Raw genomic sequence first — 19,830 nt, forward strand, 5'->3', positions numbered from 1 at the left:
AAAAATTTCCCCCAAAACCTTCAAAATGGAACAAACTTCTTAAAATTGTGCATTAAAAAGCCCCATAATTTTTGACAAAAGAAGCAGAGGTTATCTTTTAAGTGGGGCACCTTTTAAGAATGCTAGACATGGATGGCATCAAGAAGAGTTGGCTTGAAATCTTGTTGGATAATATCCGTTGTGTGACTGGACAAGATACTGTATAGCTTGTATACGGTTTTCTCATCTGTAAAATGAGAGGTTTGTATTTGGCAACCTATAAAATCCTCATCCAGCTCTCAATCTATGATCTTATGGGAAGAAGGAGGGGAAGATACAATGAATGAAATGAAGCTCTTTAAAAAAAAATTCACTCTGAACTCAATTCTTTCCCTCCCTCATTTAGGAAGCAAAAAACTCCAACAAATCTGTTTTAAACATGTGTAGTCAAGTAAAATCCCCAATTTAGTCATATTTCTCCCTACCCCCATCCCCTGAAGCTACACCAACAACAAATAGCTCTCAAACTATGTTCCATCACTTCCTTGGAAAGGAGGATAGTATGTTTGATCAGGAGTTCTCGGGAACTGTGGTTGATCGTCATTTTTGAGCAGAATTCCTAAACCTTTTTTATTTTTTCCTCAATAGTATTTTTTCCCCTAAATACAGGTAAAGGTAGTTTTCAACATTCATTTTTGTAAGACTTGTCTTTTATATTATTCTCCCTCTCTCCTTTACCTTGTCCCTCTTCAAGACAGCAAGCAATCTGGTCTAGATTAAATATGTTCGATCTTTTTAGGCATATTTCCATATTTGTCATATGATGCAAGAAAAATCAGACCAAAAGGGGGAAAAACATGGGAAAGAAGGAAAGCAAAAAAAAGGTGAAAATACTATGCTTTAATCCACATTCAATCTCGATAGTTCTCTCTCTTCATGTGGAAGGCATTTTCCTTCCTAAGTCTGTTGGAATTGCCTTGAATCACTGAAGGGCTGAGAAGAGCCGTCCATCACAGCTTGTTACTGTGTACAATGTTCTCTTGGTCCCACTCACTTCACTCAGCATGAGTTCCTGTAAGTCTTCCCAGGCCTTTCTGAAATCATCCTGTTCTTTCTTATAAAACAATATTCCATCGCTTTCATACACCATAACTCATTCAGCCATTCCCCAACTGTTGGTGTCCACTTAGTTTCCAGCTCTTTGCCACTACACAAAGGGCTGCCACAAACATTTTTGCACATGTGGGTCCCTTTCCCTCTTGCATGATTTCTTGGGGACACAGACAGTGGTGAGACTACTGGATCAAAGGGAATGCACATTTTTATAGCCCTTTGGGTATAGTTTCAAATTGCTTTCCAGAATGGCTGGATCACTTCATAAGAGTTCCTAAATCTTTCAAAATTGTCTTTACAATGTTGGTGTTATTATATAAATTGTTCTTCTTACTTCACTTTGCATTAGTTCATACAAGTCTTCAAAACTGAAAAGTTAAAATTGCTTTGCCAAAAGGGGAAAAAAAAGGAAAATAAGAGAAAAATAAGAGTCTAAAATTTTTAATGTGTGTGTGGAAAAAAGCCAAAATATTCTCACCAAAAAAGAATTCAAAAATAGCAAATAAATACATGTCCATGACAAGCAGCATAGAATGAATATATGTCATTTCTAAACTTACAAAAAGACGTTAAATTCTGAACTAATTTTATCAGGGAAATCTACTTTCATTTTTTAAAGCATAAGAATCTCCCATCACATTCATATACTTCAACTTGTTCCGCTGGAGACCATGAAAGAACTGCTATAAATATTTTTGTATATGCAAGTCCTTTTCCTCTCTCTGGTATATAAATCTAGTATCCGTATCACTGGATCGCAGGGTATGTACGGTCTAATAGCTTTTTGGGCCTAGGTCCAAACTGCTTTCCAGAATGGTTGGACTAGTCCACACTAGTCTTTTATTTTTCCGAATACGTGTAAAAATAGTTTGCAGCATTTTTTTTATTATTATAGATTTTTATTGACAAAACATTCATGGGTAATTTTTCAACATTGACCCTTGCAAATACTTCTGTTCCAACTTTTCCCCTCCTTCCTCCCACCCCCTCCCCTAGATAGCAGGTAGTCCCATACATGTTAAACATGTTAAAATAGATCTTAAATACACCATATGTATACTTATTTATACAACTATCTTGTTGCACAAGAAAAATCGGATTTAGAAAGAAGATAAAAAAACCTAGGAAGAAAAACAAAAATGCAAACAAACAATAACACAAAGAGTGCGAATTTCAGCATTCATTTTTGTAAAACTTTGTGTTCTAAATTTTTCTCCCTTCCTCTCTTACCTCCTGCCTCCCCAAGACAATAAGCAATCTCATATAGGTTAAATGTGTTCAATCCCTTTAAACATATTTCCATATTTGTTATGTTGACAAGAAAAATCAAACCAAAAGGAGAAAAAATGAGGAAGAAAAAAGCAAAGAAAAAAAGGTGAAAATACTAAGCTGTGATCCGTATTCAATCTGCATAGTTCTCTTTCTCCATGCAGATGGCTCTTTCCTTCAAAAGTCTATTGGAATTACCTTGAATTGCCTCATTGTTGAAAAGAGCCACGTCCATCAGAATCGATCGTCACACAATCTTGTTGTTGTGCACCATGTTCTCTTGGTCCTGCTCATTTCACTCAGCATCAGTTCCTGTCAGTCTCTCCAGGCCTCTCTGAAATCATCCTCCTGATCATTTCTTATAGAACCATAATATTCCATAACATTCATATACCATAATTTATTCAGCCATTCTCTAAATGATGGGCTCAGTTTCCAGTTCCTTAACACTACAAAAAGGGCTGCTACAAATCTTTTTGCACATGTGGGTTCTTTTCCCTTTTTTATGATTTCTTTGGGATACAGCTAACAGTGGTGTGACTACCGGATCAAAGGGGATGCAGTTTGATAGCCCTTTGGGCATAGTTCCAAATTGGTCTCCAGTATGGTTGGATCATTTCACAACTCCACTAACAATGTATTAGTGTTCTAGTTTTCCCACATCCCCTCCACAATTTATCATTATCTATTCCTATCATCTCAGTCAATCTGAGAGATGTGAGAGGATTGTCTTAATTTACATTTTTCTAATCACTAGTGAGTTAGATCATTTTTTCATGTGACTAGGAATGGCTTTAATTTCTTCATCTGAAAATTGTCTATTATGTAGATGATTTTTGTCAGTTTACTTTATAGCCTGAAAGTACAATGTTCTTGTTTTAATTAATTTTAAGTTGAGTAGGATTGTCTAAGAAAACTATCAAATCATCTGCAAAAGGCAATGCTTATTTTGTTTCTTCTTTGTCTCTACTTATTTCAACCCTTTTCTTGTCTTATTGCTACATCTTCCTTTTCTAGTGCTATATCAAATAGCAATGGTGATAATAGACACCCTTGTTTTGTCCCAGTGCTTATTGGAAAATTCTATACTTGCTATTCAGGCTCTTGGCTCTAGCTGGATATCATCCATCATATTAACAAAAGACCCAATTACTCCCATACTTTCTATTTTTTGAAAGCACTGATGGATGTTGTATCTTGTCAGAAGCTTTTTCTGCCTCTGTTTATAATGTGATTTTTTTCATTATTAGTATAGTCAGTTATATTCTTAGTTTTCCTCATACTGAACCAGCCCTGTATTCCTGATATAAAATTAACTTGGTCATAATTTGCTATTTTTGTCATATGTTGCTGCAATTTGGTTTTTGAAATTTTATTTTATATTTTTTAAACTGATATTCATCAGTCTAATTTCTCTGGTTTGATTTTCCTTGATTTAGGTATCAAGACAATTTGCATCACAGATGAAATTTTGTAGGGTCCCTTTTTTAAAATCAGGTTTTGTGTTCCTGGAATTAATCGTTCTTTAAATGTTTAACAGTTTACTTGTGAATCCATCAGATGCTAAGGATTTTTCCTTTAAGAGGTCACTTATGGCACAAATTCTTTTTCTGAGATTCTATTTCTTGTTTTGTTAATCTGGGCATTTTGTAAATTTGTAAGTATTAATTCATATCATTTAGTTTATCAATTATATTGGCACATAATTGGAAATGGATGGACTTAGACAATAGTTTTTAATAATTTCTTTCATTTACTCTTCATTGGTTGTGAATTGTTTTCATTTTTGATTTTTTTGCTTTTCAAAAATGAAATTAGCTAATGGCTTGTCTATTATTGTATATAATGTATTTTTAAAAACAGCTCCCTGCTCCCATATTTATTTTTGGCTTTCAGTTTCATTAACAGTTTCTTTTATTCTCAAGATTTATGTTTTATGTTTAATTAATTGATTAATTGATCATTAATTGGTTAGTTCCTGGTGGAAGGCTCCTGTTCCTGGAGCTTCAGCCCATTTGGAAAGCCGGCTGCTCCTTCAACATGGAGGAAGGGGCAGGAGGAGATGAGCAGCCAACAAGGTCTGGTTGGGTGATGACTTTGGCTGGAGGGAGCTTTGAGGAAAGGATGCTGCCGGGGGTGGTGGGAGAGGCAGGGAGGAGCCCCAAACTTACCAAACTTGGCATTGCCTCCGTGTGGAGCGTAGTGCCCTGCACACAGTAGGTGTTTAATAAATGTCTGTCAAATTGGAATTCTCCTTTGCGGCTCCGCCATTGTGCCACAGTCCCAAGTCTCGCCCCCAAGTTAACAGCTTTCATTCAGTGATCTTGACTCCCACGAGCTCCTCCTGAGACCACGATTTAGTTCATCATCTTAGGGTCGGAGGAGCCCAGAATAAGGAGTTGTGAGGAACCTTGGGGTTCAGATAAGAGGTAAGTGACTGGTGAGACCCCTGGGGGGCAGATGCAGCCACGGCCTCTGACAAGCCCACCAGTCTTTCCACTGGCCACCTTCCCTCCTTGTCCCTGCTCTACTTAAATAGAATCTTTGTCCTGAGAAGCGTCCTTGGACAGCCGCGGGAACGTGGGCAGGAGGGATATTTCTGCCGTGGGGGGGCGAGGCGGCGGGACAGCGGGGGGAGATACAGAAGGCCCCACCTCCCTCCCTAAGGGACAATGAGCCCGTAGCCCCTGCTCCTGGGGTGTCCCGAGGCTCCATGCAGAGGGGCCCGGCTCCCGAGGCTTCTCAGTGTTCCCGTGGCTCTTCCTCGGGAACTGGGGATTTTCTACGTGTGCCCCTCCTCCTGCTCCCTGCGGGAGCCCTTCTGGCCCTGGGCAGCAGCACAGCCGGGAGCTCTCCGGCAGCCCCGGTCTTTCTGGGCCCCCGCTTCAGAGCGCTCTGCCCGACTCCCTCTTCTCCGGCCTCACGAGCCCCACGTTTGTGGAGCCCTCTGCCCCCCTTGGGTGGGAGCTCCCTCTGCTCTGGCCCAGTGCCCAGGGACATCCACGCTTACTTCTCTGCTGACTTCCAGCCTCCCTCTGATGCCCCGGGGGTCAGTCCCCCTGCCTGGGCGCCCGAGCCGGGGAAGGTGCCCGCTGTCCGGAGCTCTCCGGGCAGCCTTGTCCCTGCGCTGTCCCCATTCCCAGCTTTCCAGGCCCCTTTTAGGCGGTGGTCTCCAAGCTTCTTGAGGGCGAGAGAGTCGTATCCCAGCACTCAGGAGCCCTGACGGAGCGAGCACTTAATAAAGGTTCTCTCTGGGTCTGTCTCTCCCCGTCCCCCCATTCCTCCCAGTCCCAAACTCGTGAAGCTCCAACCACTGGGCTCTGCCGTTATTCCTGGTGGAATATTCTGGCCCCGCTCGCCAGCCCTGTCACTTTGCTGAAAAGAGGATTGGGACACATCTGGGAAAACCAGAATTTAAGAGGAAGCGTGTTCGGGACATGGGGAGCCCGGCCTGGGCAAAGGCGCGGAAGTGGGACAGTGCCCGCCTGCCAGGAGGAACACCGGAGGGGACGCTTTGTCTGGAGTGAGCCTGGAGGAAGGGACTCCACGGCCTGAGGACACGGCCTGAGGAGGAGCCACCGCTCATTACATCCCGGATGAATTCTGCCGTGGTGGCTCTGAGACACCGGGGCTGCCCTGGGAGCACCCTCCCATGCCCACTGGAAGAGAGGCTGCGAACTTTGCCCTGCTGGAAATCATTCAGACCGAGGGAAAATTCAGGGGAAAGAGTGAGGAGGGAAGGGTTTCTTCGTCCCCGATGGGGGGGTGTCCGTGTTCCCTGTTCCTCGAGGCCTCCCCCGGCTCATGGTCTTCGGCAGAAAGCCCCGCCCGGCCCTTCCGTCCTGCTCCCGGGGCCCCCTCGGGCCTGGCTTCTGCAAACTGGCCGAGGGTGAGCGGGGGCCTTTGGCAGGCCGCCTCTGGGCAGGCGAGGAGCCCTGTCCCAATTCCCATGGATGCTGCGCGTTCCTTGGAATGGAAAATGTGCTATTTTTGGTGGCGAGGATATTTCTGAGGGGAACAAAATCCCATGAAACAAAGCCCAGCAGTGCAGCCGGCGTCTGCTTTGGGGACAGTTCAGGACAACTCGGGGGTGGGGAGGGGTCTCCAGAGGCAGCCGTTTCAGGGAGATGAGGGAAAGCATCGGACTCTTCTCCTGGGTTCCCGCGGCCGCTGGAAGGGAGGCCCCAAGCGCGGGAGCTGCCACTGCTCCGTGGGAAACCCACAGAAAAGGCCTTTTCAGCCATCAGAGAAGAGACCGACTGGCCACGCTCACAGATGCCCGGGAAGGAAACCTACTGCAGGTGTCGGGGAGAGACAAAGCACGTGTGTCGGCCCAGAATCCCACCACAGGGATCCTTGCCAAGAACCGGACGGACTTCTGGCTCCTCATGCTGCCCTGGGCCTTGTGATCTGCGCCTCCCTAACGGGGGATCAGATCAAAGGTCACCGAGAAGTCCGAGTCCCCATCACCGTGTTCCCTCATTAGCAACCAGCCAGCAGGCCTCGATTAGCTTTTAGAAAAGGGATTTCCTGTTCTCCTGCCTTATCTTCCCAATAATATTCCCAAAGTCCGAGAGAGAGTACAGTGGTAGAGACAATAAGTAGCATAACTTCTGGCTTTTCCCTTTGTGGGGCCTTATAAAACTTGTTTTGGGGCGTACAAAGTTCCTCCTCCGCTCATGGGGCCAACTTGCTGCTAAACCAGGCCGCCGTCTCCCCTTAGCCCAGGCGGCCTCTGCACTCATGAGCCACAAATGCCCCCGGACGGTGTAGGGAGGCCACAATTTGGTTCTAACCATTAGGGGAACATCCAATGGGATTCCAGTCTCTCGGGTACCTCCATTTCAGGATTTTTGCTCACTTAATATTAGGGAAAAAACCTAAAAACAAACAAACCGACCCAGAAGTGACCACTTATTCCAGTCGCCACGGGTGGGTCAGAGACATCCCTTCCCCACCAGGCTAAAGGACCGGCCCAACCTGTCTGTCTTCCTCCTCCTTCTTGGCCACTGAGGAGAGAGAGTGAGGAAGGAGAGATCTCTCTTCCAGATGCACACTTAGTTCAAGCTCAGCAACTTCAGTTATGGCTCCTTGCGGGTCTGGGGCCAATTAGCAGGCGTTTTATCCCCACCGAGTATTAACCCTGAGTCATTATGGCCAGAGACTCGCTCCCGTTCCCTCCCCACCTGCAAGGTTCTCCATGGTCACACGGAAGGCTTAAAGCACTGGTCCTCCTAGACCTCCCAGAGCAGGCGGGGGGACCCCTTACAAGGGCCTGCAAGCTTCAGAGTGGGTTGCAAATGGCAGCTGCCCTCTGGTCAACATGTGGGATGATGGACACTTGGTCCAACGTGTCTTGGGCTGAATGGAATAAGGGGAAGTTGAAAAAGGGCCATGTGGCTGTTTGGATTTAAAAGCAAGAGTAACTTCCTAGATGCGCGGCCCCCTCTGCCATCTGCAAAGTTACTATATAGATACGTGGCGGACGGGCCCCTCGGCGCCGATCCCATGAGCCTTCATCAAGGCGGAAGGAAGGTTCAGAGCCTGGGACCAGACCTTTCCTGCCTTTCCAGCCCCTCACTCTCTCCTCTCCTCAAGGGCTACTTCTTACTCTCTGCAACCATCCTCCTTGTCTTGTGGATCGCTTGTGCTCGCTGTCTCCTGCACCAGCATGTGAGCCTTCGAGGGTAAGGACTGGTTCTTGTCATTCTTTGTGTCCCCAGAACATGGTGAAGTGCCCCGCACACAATAAGTGCCTAATAAGGGAGTGTGCGGAGCGCCCGGCACACAGTAAGTGCCTAATAAGGGAGTGTGCAGAGCGCCTGGCACACAGTAAGTGCCTAATAAGGGAGTGTGCGGAGTGCCCGGCACACAGTAAGTGCTTAATAAGGGAGTGTTGTCACTGGGCAGATTTCATTTGGAGGACCCGAGGTTCAGGAAAAGCAAGGGCTGCCCCCGGAGAGCTCCCAAGGGGAGGGGATCGGAGAGTGTGTTCTCCAGGGACGTTAAGAGCTCTGGGGTTGTTTCAAGCAGGGGGGTGGAAGCGGAGGGGGGCTGCCCCGGGGGGGAGGGGCCGCTTCCACTTGGCCCCTCAGGTAAGACTAGGAAGTCCCCTTCACTGGAGGCTCCAAGCAGGGGCTGGAGGAGCATCCGGGGCTCATCAGAGAAGGAGTTCTTGGTGAGCTCCAGAAGGCCCATGATGGCCTCCACCTCCATGCCCGATGGTGGCCGGGCCTCTCGTTCCTGTTTGAAATAATGGGATGGGGATGCCAGAACTGTGGCAACCTGGGAAGGGGGATGGCCGACACAGACCCAGCGAGAATCTTTTCTGTAAGATCCCTGGCCTCCGCCGACGGGCCTCCCTTAATGGGCCTCTGCTGACGGGCCTCTGTGGGAGGGCAGCTTTGCCAGGTGGGAACCTATCCTTCTCTCAGCCCGAAATCTCCCCCCCTTGCCTTTGTCTGCTGCTCTTATTTCTCCCTCTGGGTCCAAGCAGGAGGAGCCCAGTCAGTGCCAGCTCATGGCAGAGCATCTTTCTGAAAAACCGATATCTGCTCCCCCTCACAGCCATGGAGGTGGCACAGGGACAGGGCATGGGGATGGGGCACAGGGACAAGACACACGGACAGGGCCCGGGGACATGGCACATGGATGGGGCACAGGGCACCAGCTGGGGGTCAGGAGGAGCCGGTCTCCTGTCCCCCTGCCTCTGCACCATGGCCTGGGCTGCGCAGCCTCTGAGGTCCCCCAAACTTAACCCGTGCTCCTGGTCAGGCAGGGCCCAGCGGGAGGCTGCTGTGGTTGAGATCTCTGTCTTTGGGAGGGGGGCCACGGTCCGGCCTTCCTGCCTCCCGCGAGTCCCTGGAGGCCCTGAGGGGCCCAGGGGAGGGAGGGGGCATCTCTCAGGCAAAAGTGCAGCTTTTGCCCCCAGCATTAGGTCAGCCTCTCTAGAGCAGGCCGGTTGACGACGTTCACAGACCACTTTGAAGTCCCGGGAAGCAGGAAGTTCGTTCCAGCGGCTTTGATATGGTCCGGCCTGTTTAAACAGCTGCTCGGGGCCTCCAAACAATGAGAGCTGGCGGCTGGGCCTGGACGGCGGCTCCGGAGCTCTGGAAAACCTCAAGGAGGGATCTCTACGGGGGAAATGGCTCCCAAGGAATGGGGCGGGCAGGAGGGATAGGAGCCACCTCTAGGGAGGGACGGGGGTCTGAGCGTCGGGTTTGGGGAGCCCTGGGGACCCCTGGAGCTCCAAATGTATATACGTCTGTTTTGCATTGGGATGGATGGGTTTAAGGGAGGGGCAGCTAGATGGTGCAGTGCCCTGAAGTCAGGAGGACCTGAGTTCAAATCTGGCCTCAGACACTTAACACATCCTGGCTGTGGGACCCTGGGTGAGTCACAACCCCAAGTGCCTCAGCAAAAAAAAAAAAGAAAAGAGGTGGGGGACTATGGGAGAATAATGGTGTCTGCATTGTCAGCTGATCTCTGATGTCTATTGTGTTTTCTCATGTTACAGTGGAGGATTCTGGGAGATGAACGACAGCTATGAAGGCAAAACCCATCCATCCCGTTGCAAAATAGCCGTATTTAGAGCCAGTAACATCCGGGAGTCCATCCCTGCCTGGTTACAGATGAGGGACTTGAAGCCCAGGAGTTGGGTGTTCTCATTTTTCCCCCCCAACATGATTCAGATGCAAATGTTGAAAATGGATGTACACGTGTTAGCTAAAAGAAAGAAAGGAAAATCGCATCGTTCGAGGACCCCCTTGGAAGGCTCCCTCCCCGGGGGGCCCCTGCCTGCCCCAGCCCCCGCTTGGCTCTCCCTCTCCCGAGCTCCAGCCGCTCTCTCTGGGCCTCCCGCTGCCGGACGTCACTATTCCATCTTCCGCGGGTCTGACCTATGAGCCGGACTGGGCCGGAAGCCCCTCGTAAAGCCTTTTGGCTCTTCAGAGACTGCCAACATTTGTGAAGGGCCCGTGTGGGTGGGAGGGCCAGAGACAAAGGGCCAGAGACCAGGCCTCGTTCAGCCCTGCTGGGACCAGCCAGAAGAGGTGCCCGGGCTGCACTGTCACCCAGGGGCCGCGTGGGGAGGCGGTCAGCGCTCCCACGTGTGCCGAAAGGGGCAGCCCCAAGGGCCGTGAGCTTTTAAGTCTCACGAAGGGGGACACGGCTCCGAGGGCTAAAGCGATGACGACCGGAGGAGCCGGACACCAGGGCGCCGCAGCAGGACCCAGAACAAAGCCCCTCGGTCGCAGCAGAGAAGGGGACTTGTTCTGGTGTCAGTCAGTTCATGATCGGCTCTCAGAGGGCAGGCAGATCACTCTCTGGTTAGGGTCAAGGTCAAGTTCACCATCAGAATTAAGGATGAGGAGAAGAATGCCACCGTGTTCTGGAAACAATAGGGAGCCAGAGAGGTTTCTGGAGGACAGTGATATGGTCAGCCCCTACATTAATCATGTTTCTCCTCCCCTGAATTAAATACACTATATATTTCTATGGCCATGCTTCTTTTTCTACTTCTTCCTCTCCCTCTTCTTCTTTCTCTTTCTCCTCTTTCTCCTCCTCCTCCTTTTCCTCCTTTTTCCTCTGCTCCTTCTCTTCCTTTCTCCTTTTTTCTCCTTTCTCTCCTCCTTTTCCTCCTTTTCTTCCTTATCTTTCTCCTCCTCCTCCTCCTTTCTCCCTTTTTCTCCTTCCCTCTTTTCTCCTCTTCCTCCTCCATCTCTGTCTTCTTCATCTTTGTTGTCTTTTTCTTCCTCTCCTTTGGCTTTTTAGCTCCAGGCTGTGCACAGTGTTGGGAACATAGCACCTGCCTCTTTTGGGGGATCCGTAAGGCTTGGGAGGTGGACCCCCCCACATGCACCTCTGTCCTCCCCATCCCCACTGTTGGCGCCAGGGCTGGGTGGGGGGAAGAGCTTGGGGCCCAGCCTCTGAGAATCAGGCCCGGTGGCATCAGGAAGCCTTTGTGACCCCAGAGTCCGGCTCTGGTCCCTTCCCCCCGGGCCATGGCTAAGACCAACTGTGGGAAACTGCCCGTCGCGGGCTTTCTGCACCACTGAAACCCCAGCCTTCTCCCAGATGCCCAAGGCCCCCGAGGGGAGACTGTGCGCCCATGGGAGCCCCCCAGGCCCCCAGCGCAGAGCCGCGCTGCCCCTCAGCTCGTTTGTCTTGCTCTCGGAACCAGCCACAGGGAGCCCAGATCCCGCTTGGGATCTTTCTAACACTTGATTTGACTTTGCTGAGACGTCCCCATTCTTAAAACTGGGGCTTTGGAAGGGGCGGGAAGCCCTCTTTGCGGTGGTGGGGAGACTCGGTCCCTGTGCTCCCAGAGGGCCTTGCTGCCCCTTGGCTTTCCAACAGGAACTTGCATTTTACCAAAAGTAAACAAACGGGGACTGGGGAAGGCTTGTTTATTGTCTGACTCTGACTCCAGGACATCAGAGTGGAGCCTCCCTGGGCCCAAAAATGGCCCAGAGCAGGCCGGGCCTTCCACGTGGGGCCGGGCCAGGCTTCCGGCGGCCCGAGCTCCGCCTGGGAGGGCCCCAGAGCCCCCGCGGCCAGGGCCGCTCGCCGGCTTGGAGAAAGGGCCGGAGTCCCGCTCTCTGGACCGGGAGTACCCTGGGACGAGAGTCATCAGAAGGAAGCTGGGGGTGGTCGGGCCAGGCCCTTTCACGGTTTGCAAATACAGGGAAGTGACAGAAGCACGGTGCGATGGTGGGAGGATGCTTGCTGCTTTTGGCCTCGGGTGCCAAGTTCAAGTTCTGACTGCCATCTCGCCTTTTATGCCTCAGTTTCCTCATCTGTAAAATAAGACCATCTGGCCCTTCCAGCTCTTAAACGAGAAGTGCAAGGGCTGAGCCCCGGAGAGGGAGGGATCTCTGAGACTGGGGAAGGCCCGTGGAGGAGACTGGGCTTGCAATGGGCTGAAAGGTCTCAGGTAGGGAGCAGAGGTGAGAAGCCCTTTGTTATCTCCATCTGAAACGTGTCCTAGGTACCCGCAGAGGATCCCGTCCAATGCCCACATTTGACAGGAAGGGAAACTGAGGCTCAGAAAAAGGAAGTGATTGTCTCAAAGTCACGCAGAGCTGAGATTTGATCCCAGGTCTTCTGGTGGCAGTTCCAGATGCCCTTGGAACCTTCTGGAAGCCATTTTTGGCCCGTTACGGAGCCGGATGTTACTCTAAGAGGGATTGGGATTTTCCCTGGCTTGGGGACGCCCTCTTCCCTCCCCATCTGTCTTTCTCTCTACTCTCTGAACCCCAGTCCACGCACCCCTGGGCCCGCCCCTGCTTACTCACCCTGACTCACTTCCGCGTCCATCTCCCTCCCTGCCCTCACCCTTTCTGGTGGATGCCGCAGGGAAAAACCAGTTCGCGGGCCCGGACTCCAATCCCGGGTCTCCTACAGAGACGTCTGCCTCAGTTTCCTCTGGGGTTAAAAGAGGAGGGTTGGGGCAGATGGGCTCTGGGGGGGCTGGTCTGGCTCTGGATTCTGGAAGCCGCTGCCCGGGGTATCCCCAGACGAATTCTTACCCGTCCACTGAAGTCCTACTCAAATGCCCCGGCCGCCGGTCATTTAAATAAAACACCTACTGGATGTGGGGCCTGGAGCCCCAAAGAGAGACAGTCTCTGCCCTCAAGGAGCTTACCTTCTAACACTGCTGAAGCACCTACTGTGTGTTGGGCACTGTGCTAGACCGCATAGAACAAGGAAGCAGCCCTGCCCTAGAAGCTCACCTTCTACAGAGGTTGCATCTCACAAGGCCCTGAGTGTCCTTGGGTTGGGGGTGCCCTCTGTGCCCTCCTGCCCCGTGCCCTCGGATCTTCCCTCCCTGGCTCTGTCGGATGCTCAGTAAATGCTTGGGGACTCCCGGGGCGGAGGGGGCCACGGGAGCCTGAGTGCACCCAGAATGCCTCACTGCTCCCTGGCCTGTGACTCCTTTGGGGCTGAGAGCTCCCGGTGTGGGAGCTCCCTCGGGCAGCTGCAGCTGCTCCTGGCTGGCAGTTACTTGGGCCCTGGCACGGGAGGAGAAAGCCCCCTCAGGAAGCTTGCCTTTGGTTGGGCGCCCAGATAGATGCCAGCTGGGGGGCAGGAAGAGCCCGCACGGGGATATTTGGGGAGGGGGCCGTGACTGCCGAGCGGGCTGGCTGGAGACTTGGAGGAGGCCGTGGGTTCCCCATGGGGCCCCGAGCGTCTCCTGCGTGCCGGCCCTGGATGCCGGCCCGGAGAAGGAACCCTCGCTGCCCCTGCCCAGGCGGGGGAGGGCCGGGCCGGGCAGGGAGGCGGCAGCTGGGATGCCCGCGTGGCTCGTGGCCAGAGCCGGAGCCCCGGGAGCCCAGATTTTCACGCGGGCCTCCCCTCCCCCTGCCGCTTCCTGCTCTTTCCTGGGCCTGGAAACGGAAGGGCCGCGGCACGGAGGCAGACGGCCCGGCCTGCGGCGGCCCAGACCAGGAGGGGGCCCTGGCACCAGAAGGAAAGGCCGCTCTGCTGAGCGCCTGGCGCGCGGGGGCGGGGCCCGAGCGCCAGCGCGCTCTCCTTCCCCTTGTGTCCCTTACTTGGGCCACTTCCCCGCGTCGCGCGCACGTGGGTGGAGGCCGGAGAGACCCCGAGTCAGACCCTCACTCACACGCGGGGAAACGGAGGCGCGCAGGCCCCAGGCCCTGAGCGGGAGCCCCTCCCTAGAGGCCGGGGGAGGGGCACAGGGGTCTCCCGCTTCTAGCGCCGGCAGCTCCCGCCGGGGCGTCTCAGAGACCTGCGGACGCCTCTGGGCACAGGCGGCACCGCCGTGGAATATGCAGGAGAGCGCGGGGGAAGGGCGGGGGGAGCGGGAAGCCTGCCGCGCAATTAAGGAAGGCAGAGGAGGGCTGGGCAACGCGCGAGTGAGAAGGGTCACAGGGGTCGGTGGGCTCCGGGGGACAACCGGGAGGTCTGTGGTGGGGGCAGGCGAGGGTCCGGGTGAGGGCCTTCCGGCTGCCCCGTCACGCCGCCCCTGCAGGCGGGGCCGTCCCGGGCGTCGCTGGCCGGAGGGCGGCCCAGCGTGAGGCTCCTGCCAAGGGGCTGGGGTGTCCGGCCTGCGGAGGCAGAGTCACCGCAGCGGGCGCGCCTCTGAGAGCGAGTACTCTTATCTCCCGGGCACGTGTAAGGCCCGTTGGTTTGTAAAACTTCGAGTTCCAGATTCTCTCCCTCGATCCCCCTCCCCCACTGAGAAGGCCCAGGTGACGTCACGCACAACATTTACAGACAAGTCATGTTGCAAAAAAAAAAAAGTGCTGTGGCGCTGTCCGCAGCCGGGGGCGGGGCGGGGGCGGGGCAGGAGCCGCCGGTGCGGCTGTAAGAGGCTTCTGGGCGCCCCCCTCCCCTCCCCTCCCCTCCCCCCTCCGGGGTCTCTGGCGGAGCATCCGGGAGGCGGTCGGGCCTGGAGGGAGGAGCCGCCCCTCCCGGGGCGAGCGGCGACAACCAGACCCGGTTCCGGGGCCGCGCGGACACTCCCGTCCCCTCCCCCTCCCCTTCCGGCCCCGGGGCTTGGCCGCAGATCGGGGGGGGGGCGGGGGAGGGGAGTCGGGACCCCAGACCCAGCCCGCGCCATTTTGCGGGCTGCAAGGGACGCCTTCCTGAGAGCAGCCGCTGGAGGAGAGACCGGCGGCCGGGGCCCCCGAGGGTCCGGGGCTCCCCAGGGTCCGAGGCTCCCAGGCCGGGCCCCCGAGGGTCCGGGGCTCCCCAGCGTCCGAGGCTCCCGGGGCTCCCGGGCATCCGGGGCCCCCGAGCGTCCGAGGCTCCCAGGCCGGGCCCCCGAGGGTCCGAGGCTCCCGAGCATCCGGGGCCCCCGAGCGTCCGAGGCTCCCAGGCCGGGCCCCCGAGGTCCGAGGCTCCCGAGCGTCCGAGGCTCCCCAGCGTCCGGGGCTCCCCAGCATCCGGGGCTCCCGGGGCTCCGGGCATCCGGGCCCCGCCGCGGCGCCGCCTCCTCCGCGCGCACGCGGCTCCGCAGCGACCCCCCCGCCAGGCGCCGGAAGCCCAGGCGGGAGCAGAGGCTTTGCTCGCCGGCGGCCGCGTCTGCTCCCGAGGCAGCCTGGTGCAGTGGAGCCAAACCTGGGTCTGGGCGCAGAGGGCCTGGGTTCTAATCCTGCCCTCCCTGCTGGGGGCCGGCGGGCGCCCGCTCCCCGCGCTGCTTCGGGGCTGCAGGCCGCGCCCCGGGCACGGACGGGGAGACCGAGGCTCCGGCGGGGAGGGGCCGGGGCGGGGCTGGAACGCGGGCCCCAGACTCCGAGCCCCGCACTCCATCCACTACGCCGAGCTTCCTCTTGTTCGGCGGCGCCGGCGGCGTTTGCCAAGCGCCTCCCGGGGGGAAAGGCGCCTTTTGCGGCCCCGGCCCCCCCCCCCCCCCCCCCCCCCCGGCCGGGCGGCCCCCGAGGGTTTCCGGGGAGGCTGCAGCCCCGCTGGAGGAGGAGAGGTTCGAATCCCGCCCCGCCGGGCCGGAGCCGTCCCCTCTCAGCCTCAGCTGCCGGCCCGGGAAATGGGCTCGCGCCTGGGGCCCGTGTCTCAGGGACGGAGCACCGGGCACGCGGGGGCGGGTGCGTCTGGGGAGGGGACGAGAAAGCAGAGCCCGAGAGCCCCCTCCCTGCCCCTCCCCCGCCGCCGCCCCTCCCCCGCCGCCGCCCCCTCGGTGGAGAGGTATCAGAGTTGTCTTGATGTGCACTCTCTGAGCAATAATGACTTGGAGCATCTTTCCGTACGAGGAGAAATGGTTTTAGTGTCTGCACCCGAGCGCTGCCTGCTCCCATCCCTGGCTACCTCTCCGCGGGAGGACGGCCCACTTTCGCATCCCTCCTTCCCGGGGCCCCTTCCTCAGGGGGCGGAGGAGTTTCCCGGCCGCCTGGCACCTTATCCCTGGGGTTTTGTTTTCCGGCCCCTTTCTTCACTTCTTCCTCTTGGAACTTCTAGCTTCAGGAGGCCCTCCCTGCTCCTCTTCCCCAGGCTAGGCGCCCCTAGGCAGCCCCCTTGGCTGAGTGATTTGTAGCTGTTATCTGGGCACATCTGGGCACATCTGGGCCCCTCTCCCTGCACCTGAGAACTTAATCCCTGGAGGCCAGGGATGACTCCCTTCCGACCGGGTTCTTCCCTTCGGGGCTCAGGGGCAGGGATGAGTTCCTTACTCTCTCTGCCGGGTCCCTGGCCCCTGCCGGCTCGGGGCGTTCCTGATAGAGCCTCACAGGGGCTGCCACGCTTTCACTTTTCGAGGGATGGGGCTCTCCAGCATCCCCACAGGGGACTTGGGAAAGGCCGAGCCCCATCCCACTTCTGAGCTCAAGCCCCTCAGCATGGAGCGTCCAAGCTACTTGTGGCGGATGCTGCCTTAGTCTCCCCACAGGAACCATCATCTGCTGGGGCCCAGTTTCCATCTAAACCCTGCGGCCCGAGTCCCCCAAAGCTGCTGGCCTCCTGGGGCCCGGGCTCCGGGGGAGCCGCCTTCGGGGATGTCAGGGCCTCCATCACTGTCTGCCCTTCACCCTGGCCATGCCCGCCACTGGGGAGGGGAATTAGAAACGCTCATGAGGCTTAGATCTCACCAGCACGGTGTACGCCATGAGCCCAGGGAAAGCCAGAAGGGGAGCCGGCCCAGAGCTGGACAATCCTGCTGCACCCCCTCCCATCCAGGGCCGCCCACAGCGATCCCCCCATCTTTCCCGAGCTAGTCCCGCAGCCGAGCGGGAGATTTGGGAGGGGTCCAAGCAGATGCGGCTCCTCCAGGGAGCCGGGCCAAGCTCAGCATCTGTTTGTGGTCGCCATGGCCGCCTCTGGTGGGGATGAAAAGTGGAGGGAGAACTTTCATCTCCAGGATCTTCAGGTACCGAGCGACCTCCATGTCCCCAGAACCGTGAGCTGGAGCAGCGAGATGCCCCAGGAAATGATCCTGCTCTTCTCCCTTCTGTGTGTGGGGCGGCATGGAGGTAGGGGCCAGCTGGGGAGGGGGAGGGTGGAGAGGAGGACAGCGGCGGAGGCAAGAACATTTCCTCGATGGAACAAAAAAGCAGCTCCTCCATCACAATTCTGCCGCCATGTTCCTTTCACTCCCATCGGTTCCATCCTTCTAGGGGCTCCCTGAGTTGTGGAAGGCCCAGGCCCAACCCAGCCGGAAACTCTGCAACAACAGGATTGTGGGTCAAGCTGAGTCAAGTTTCAGTTCTAGGTCCCTTGGTTCCAAGTCCAGGTTAACCCAACAAACTTTTCCCAAGTGTGTACCATAAAACTGGTGGTTAAGGAGCTGATTCTGGATCCAGAAGCCCTGGGGTCACAGGAGCTCAGCCCCGGAGCAGGAAGCACTCTCCAAAGCCACTAGTTCAGCCTCCTCATTCAACAGACAAGGCCGTTACATGGCCTGCCCAAAGTCTCCCTGTAACCGCTGACAGATCTAGAGTTCAAATCCCTGAACAGGCCCAGGCAGCAGTTTCCCTGGGGTGGCTCCTCGAACCACAAAGCCGTGGGTCTGACCCGCTCTCAGAAAGCCTCCCACAAAAAACAAGTCTGCCCTCCCGGGGCTTGCGCTCTCCTCCTGCCACCAGCTGCCCTCCCTCTCTGGGGACCATAAAACTTTGCTGTTTCAGCCTTTCTCTGGCAAGAACTCAGGCTCGATCTCGTAAACGGAGCCCCCAGCCCCTGCTCTCGCGACGGGACCCCCCACGCTGTCCCTGCCAGTTGCCAAATGTGGCTAGTGAGCAGTGGGGAGATCATTTGTGCTTGGGGGGTCCAGACTTTGGCCCAGACCGAGACTAATGGATTCTCTCAACAGAGGAGACTGTGGACCATCCACCGCGAGCAGGGCAGGGGAATAGAGTCTACTGGGCAAAGATTTGGCAGCTCAAGACAAGTTGTAAATGAGTCTGTTAAACGGGGAACTTTCTAGCCAACCGAGGCGGGAAATACAAGGTCTGGAAGGTGGAGAAGTCTGGTTCTGACCTGGCATTCTTTCCCACAGGCAGTTCTGACTCACTGGCCTTTTCTTGGTCCAGTCCCAATGGGTCAACATAACCCAAGGAGATTCCCACCTTGCTGGTGGTGGGGAGCAGAAGGGTTAATGGTGTTGGGCCCCGAACAAGAAATGGGTCTCGACTTTCCCACATTGGTCCAAAATAGGGGACTGCTCCCACACCCACTAAAAGGCAGCCTCTTTGAAAGGAAAAACAAAAGTCTACCAAAAAATACACATAGAACTTTTCACAGATGCTTTACCAAGCCATGGAGAGGGTCCTGGGGACCACGGATGAGGGCATAAAACCTCCTGATCAGATGTAGAAAGGCAGAAATAGGAAATGCATCCTTTTCGGACCATGTTGCAATAAAAAATGCTACATAATAAAGGGCCATGAGAATAGATTAAAAATTAATTGGAAACTAAATAATCTAAGGTGATTGGATAACAAATAATAGAAATGATCAATATTTTCATCAAAGAGAATAATATAATGAAATGTAAGGGATACAGCCAAAAAAGTACATAGGGGAAATTTTCTGTCTCTAAATGCTTATATCAATAAAATAGCAAAACAGTGAATTGGACCTACAAATAAATAGGTGGAAGAAGAAATTAAAAATCCCCAATTAAATATCACATTAAAAATCTTGAAAATCAAAGGAGAGTTTAATAAAATTGAAGGTTGGAAAAGTAGGGCTGCAAAGCACTTCACAGATATTTTTATTATCTGATCCTTACAACAACTCTTCAAGGATTATTATCTCCATTTTACAATTGAGGAAATAGGTACCCAAGGTAACACAGCCAATGAGTGGTGAAATGTGAACCTACTTCTCCTGATTCCAAGTCCTTTCGTCCATAAGTTCACTTCCTTGGAGAAATTTCTGTTGAGAAGTCAATGCATTCTAAAGATTTGTTCTGTGCACATAGCATTCTCGCTTTTTTGTTGTTGTTCGTTTGCATTTTGTTTTCTTACTCATTTACTTTCTTTTTTTGATTTGATTCCTCTTGTGCAGCAAGAGAATTGTATAACATGTTTATACATATTGGATTTAACATATATTTTAACATGTTTAACATATATTGGATTGCTTGGCATTTAAAGGAGGGGGTGGAGGGGAAGGAGGAGAATACAAGGCTGAAATACAAGGCTATGGAAGGGTTAATGTCAAATTATCCATACATATCTTTTGAAAATAAAAAGATTTGTTTTGTGCTTTGAGATCTGAGTCTATTCAGTTTTGTGGACATCCTCCCTAATCTGAAGCTCCAGAGAGAGCCCCATGTAGGAGGAGATGTTGTAGGAGAGGGAAGCGAGAGAAGCCATTCACCCAGAAATGAACTTTTCTCTCTAGATAGGAGCAATCGGGGAGATTGTCACAATTTTTTTGTGTTTTGTTGTTGGATTTTTTTCTTTTTGGTAAGTGGAAAAAGCTGCATTTGTTCATCATGAACTCAGGTTGGGGGGGGGGGAGGTATTTTCACCATGATTAATGATGTTACAA

At 53.9% G+C, this 19,830-nt stretch overlaps 1 protein-coding gene across 1 annotated transcript; it reads right to left on the minus strand.

Moving 5' to 3' along the window:
- Positions 1 to 8,274: 8,274 nt before the first annotated feature.
- LOC116421042 (collagen alpha-1(I) chain-like) lies at positions 8,275 to 16,940 on the minus strand. The gene is made up of 6 exons (XM_031949386.1): positions 16,923 to 16,940; positions 14,942 to 15,424; positions 14,252 to 14,559; positions 13,095 to 13,748; positions 8,927 to 9,470; positions 8,275 to 8,646 (listed from the first exon to the last, which is right to left on the minus strand). The coding sequence occupies exons 1-6, from the start codon at positions 16,938 to 16,940 to the stop codon at positions 8,275 to 8,277; spliced, it is 2,379 nt and encodes a 792-aa protein (XP_031805246.1).
- Between the last annotated feature and the right edge of the window lie 2,890 nt (positions 16,941 to 19,830).

This window comes from Sarcophilus harrisii, chromosome 2 (genome assembly GCF_902635505.1).
Source record: "Sarcophilus harrisii chromosome 2, mSarHar1.11, whole genome shotgun sequence".
Taxonomy (NCBI): domain Eukaryota; kingdom Metazoa; phylum Chordata; class Mammalia; order Dasyuromorphia; family Dasyuridae; genus Sarcophilus; species Sarcophilus harrisii.

What these genes read in the sequence shown, in the direction of transcription:
- LOC116421042 (XM_031949386.1), bottom strand. An exon ending in CCCTTGCAGCCCGCAAAATG is followed by an intron (nt 14,560 to 14,941) that starts GCGCGGGCTGGG and finishes GGGCCTTCTCAG; the next exon opens with TGGGGGAGGGGGATCGAGGG. An exon ending in CCTGTGCCACCTCCATGGCT is followed by an intron (nt 8,647 to 8,926) that starts GTGAGGGGGAGC and finishes CCCCCTTCCCAG; the next exon opens with GTTGCCACAGTTCTGGCATC.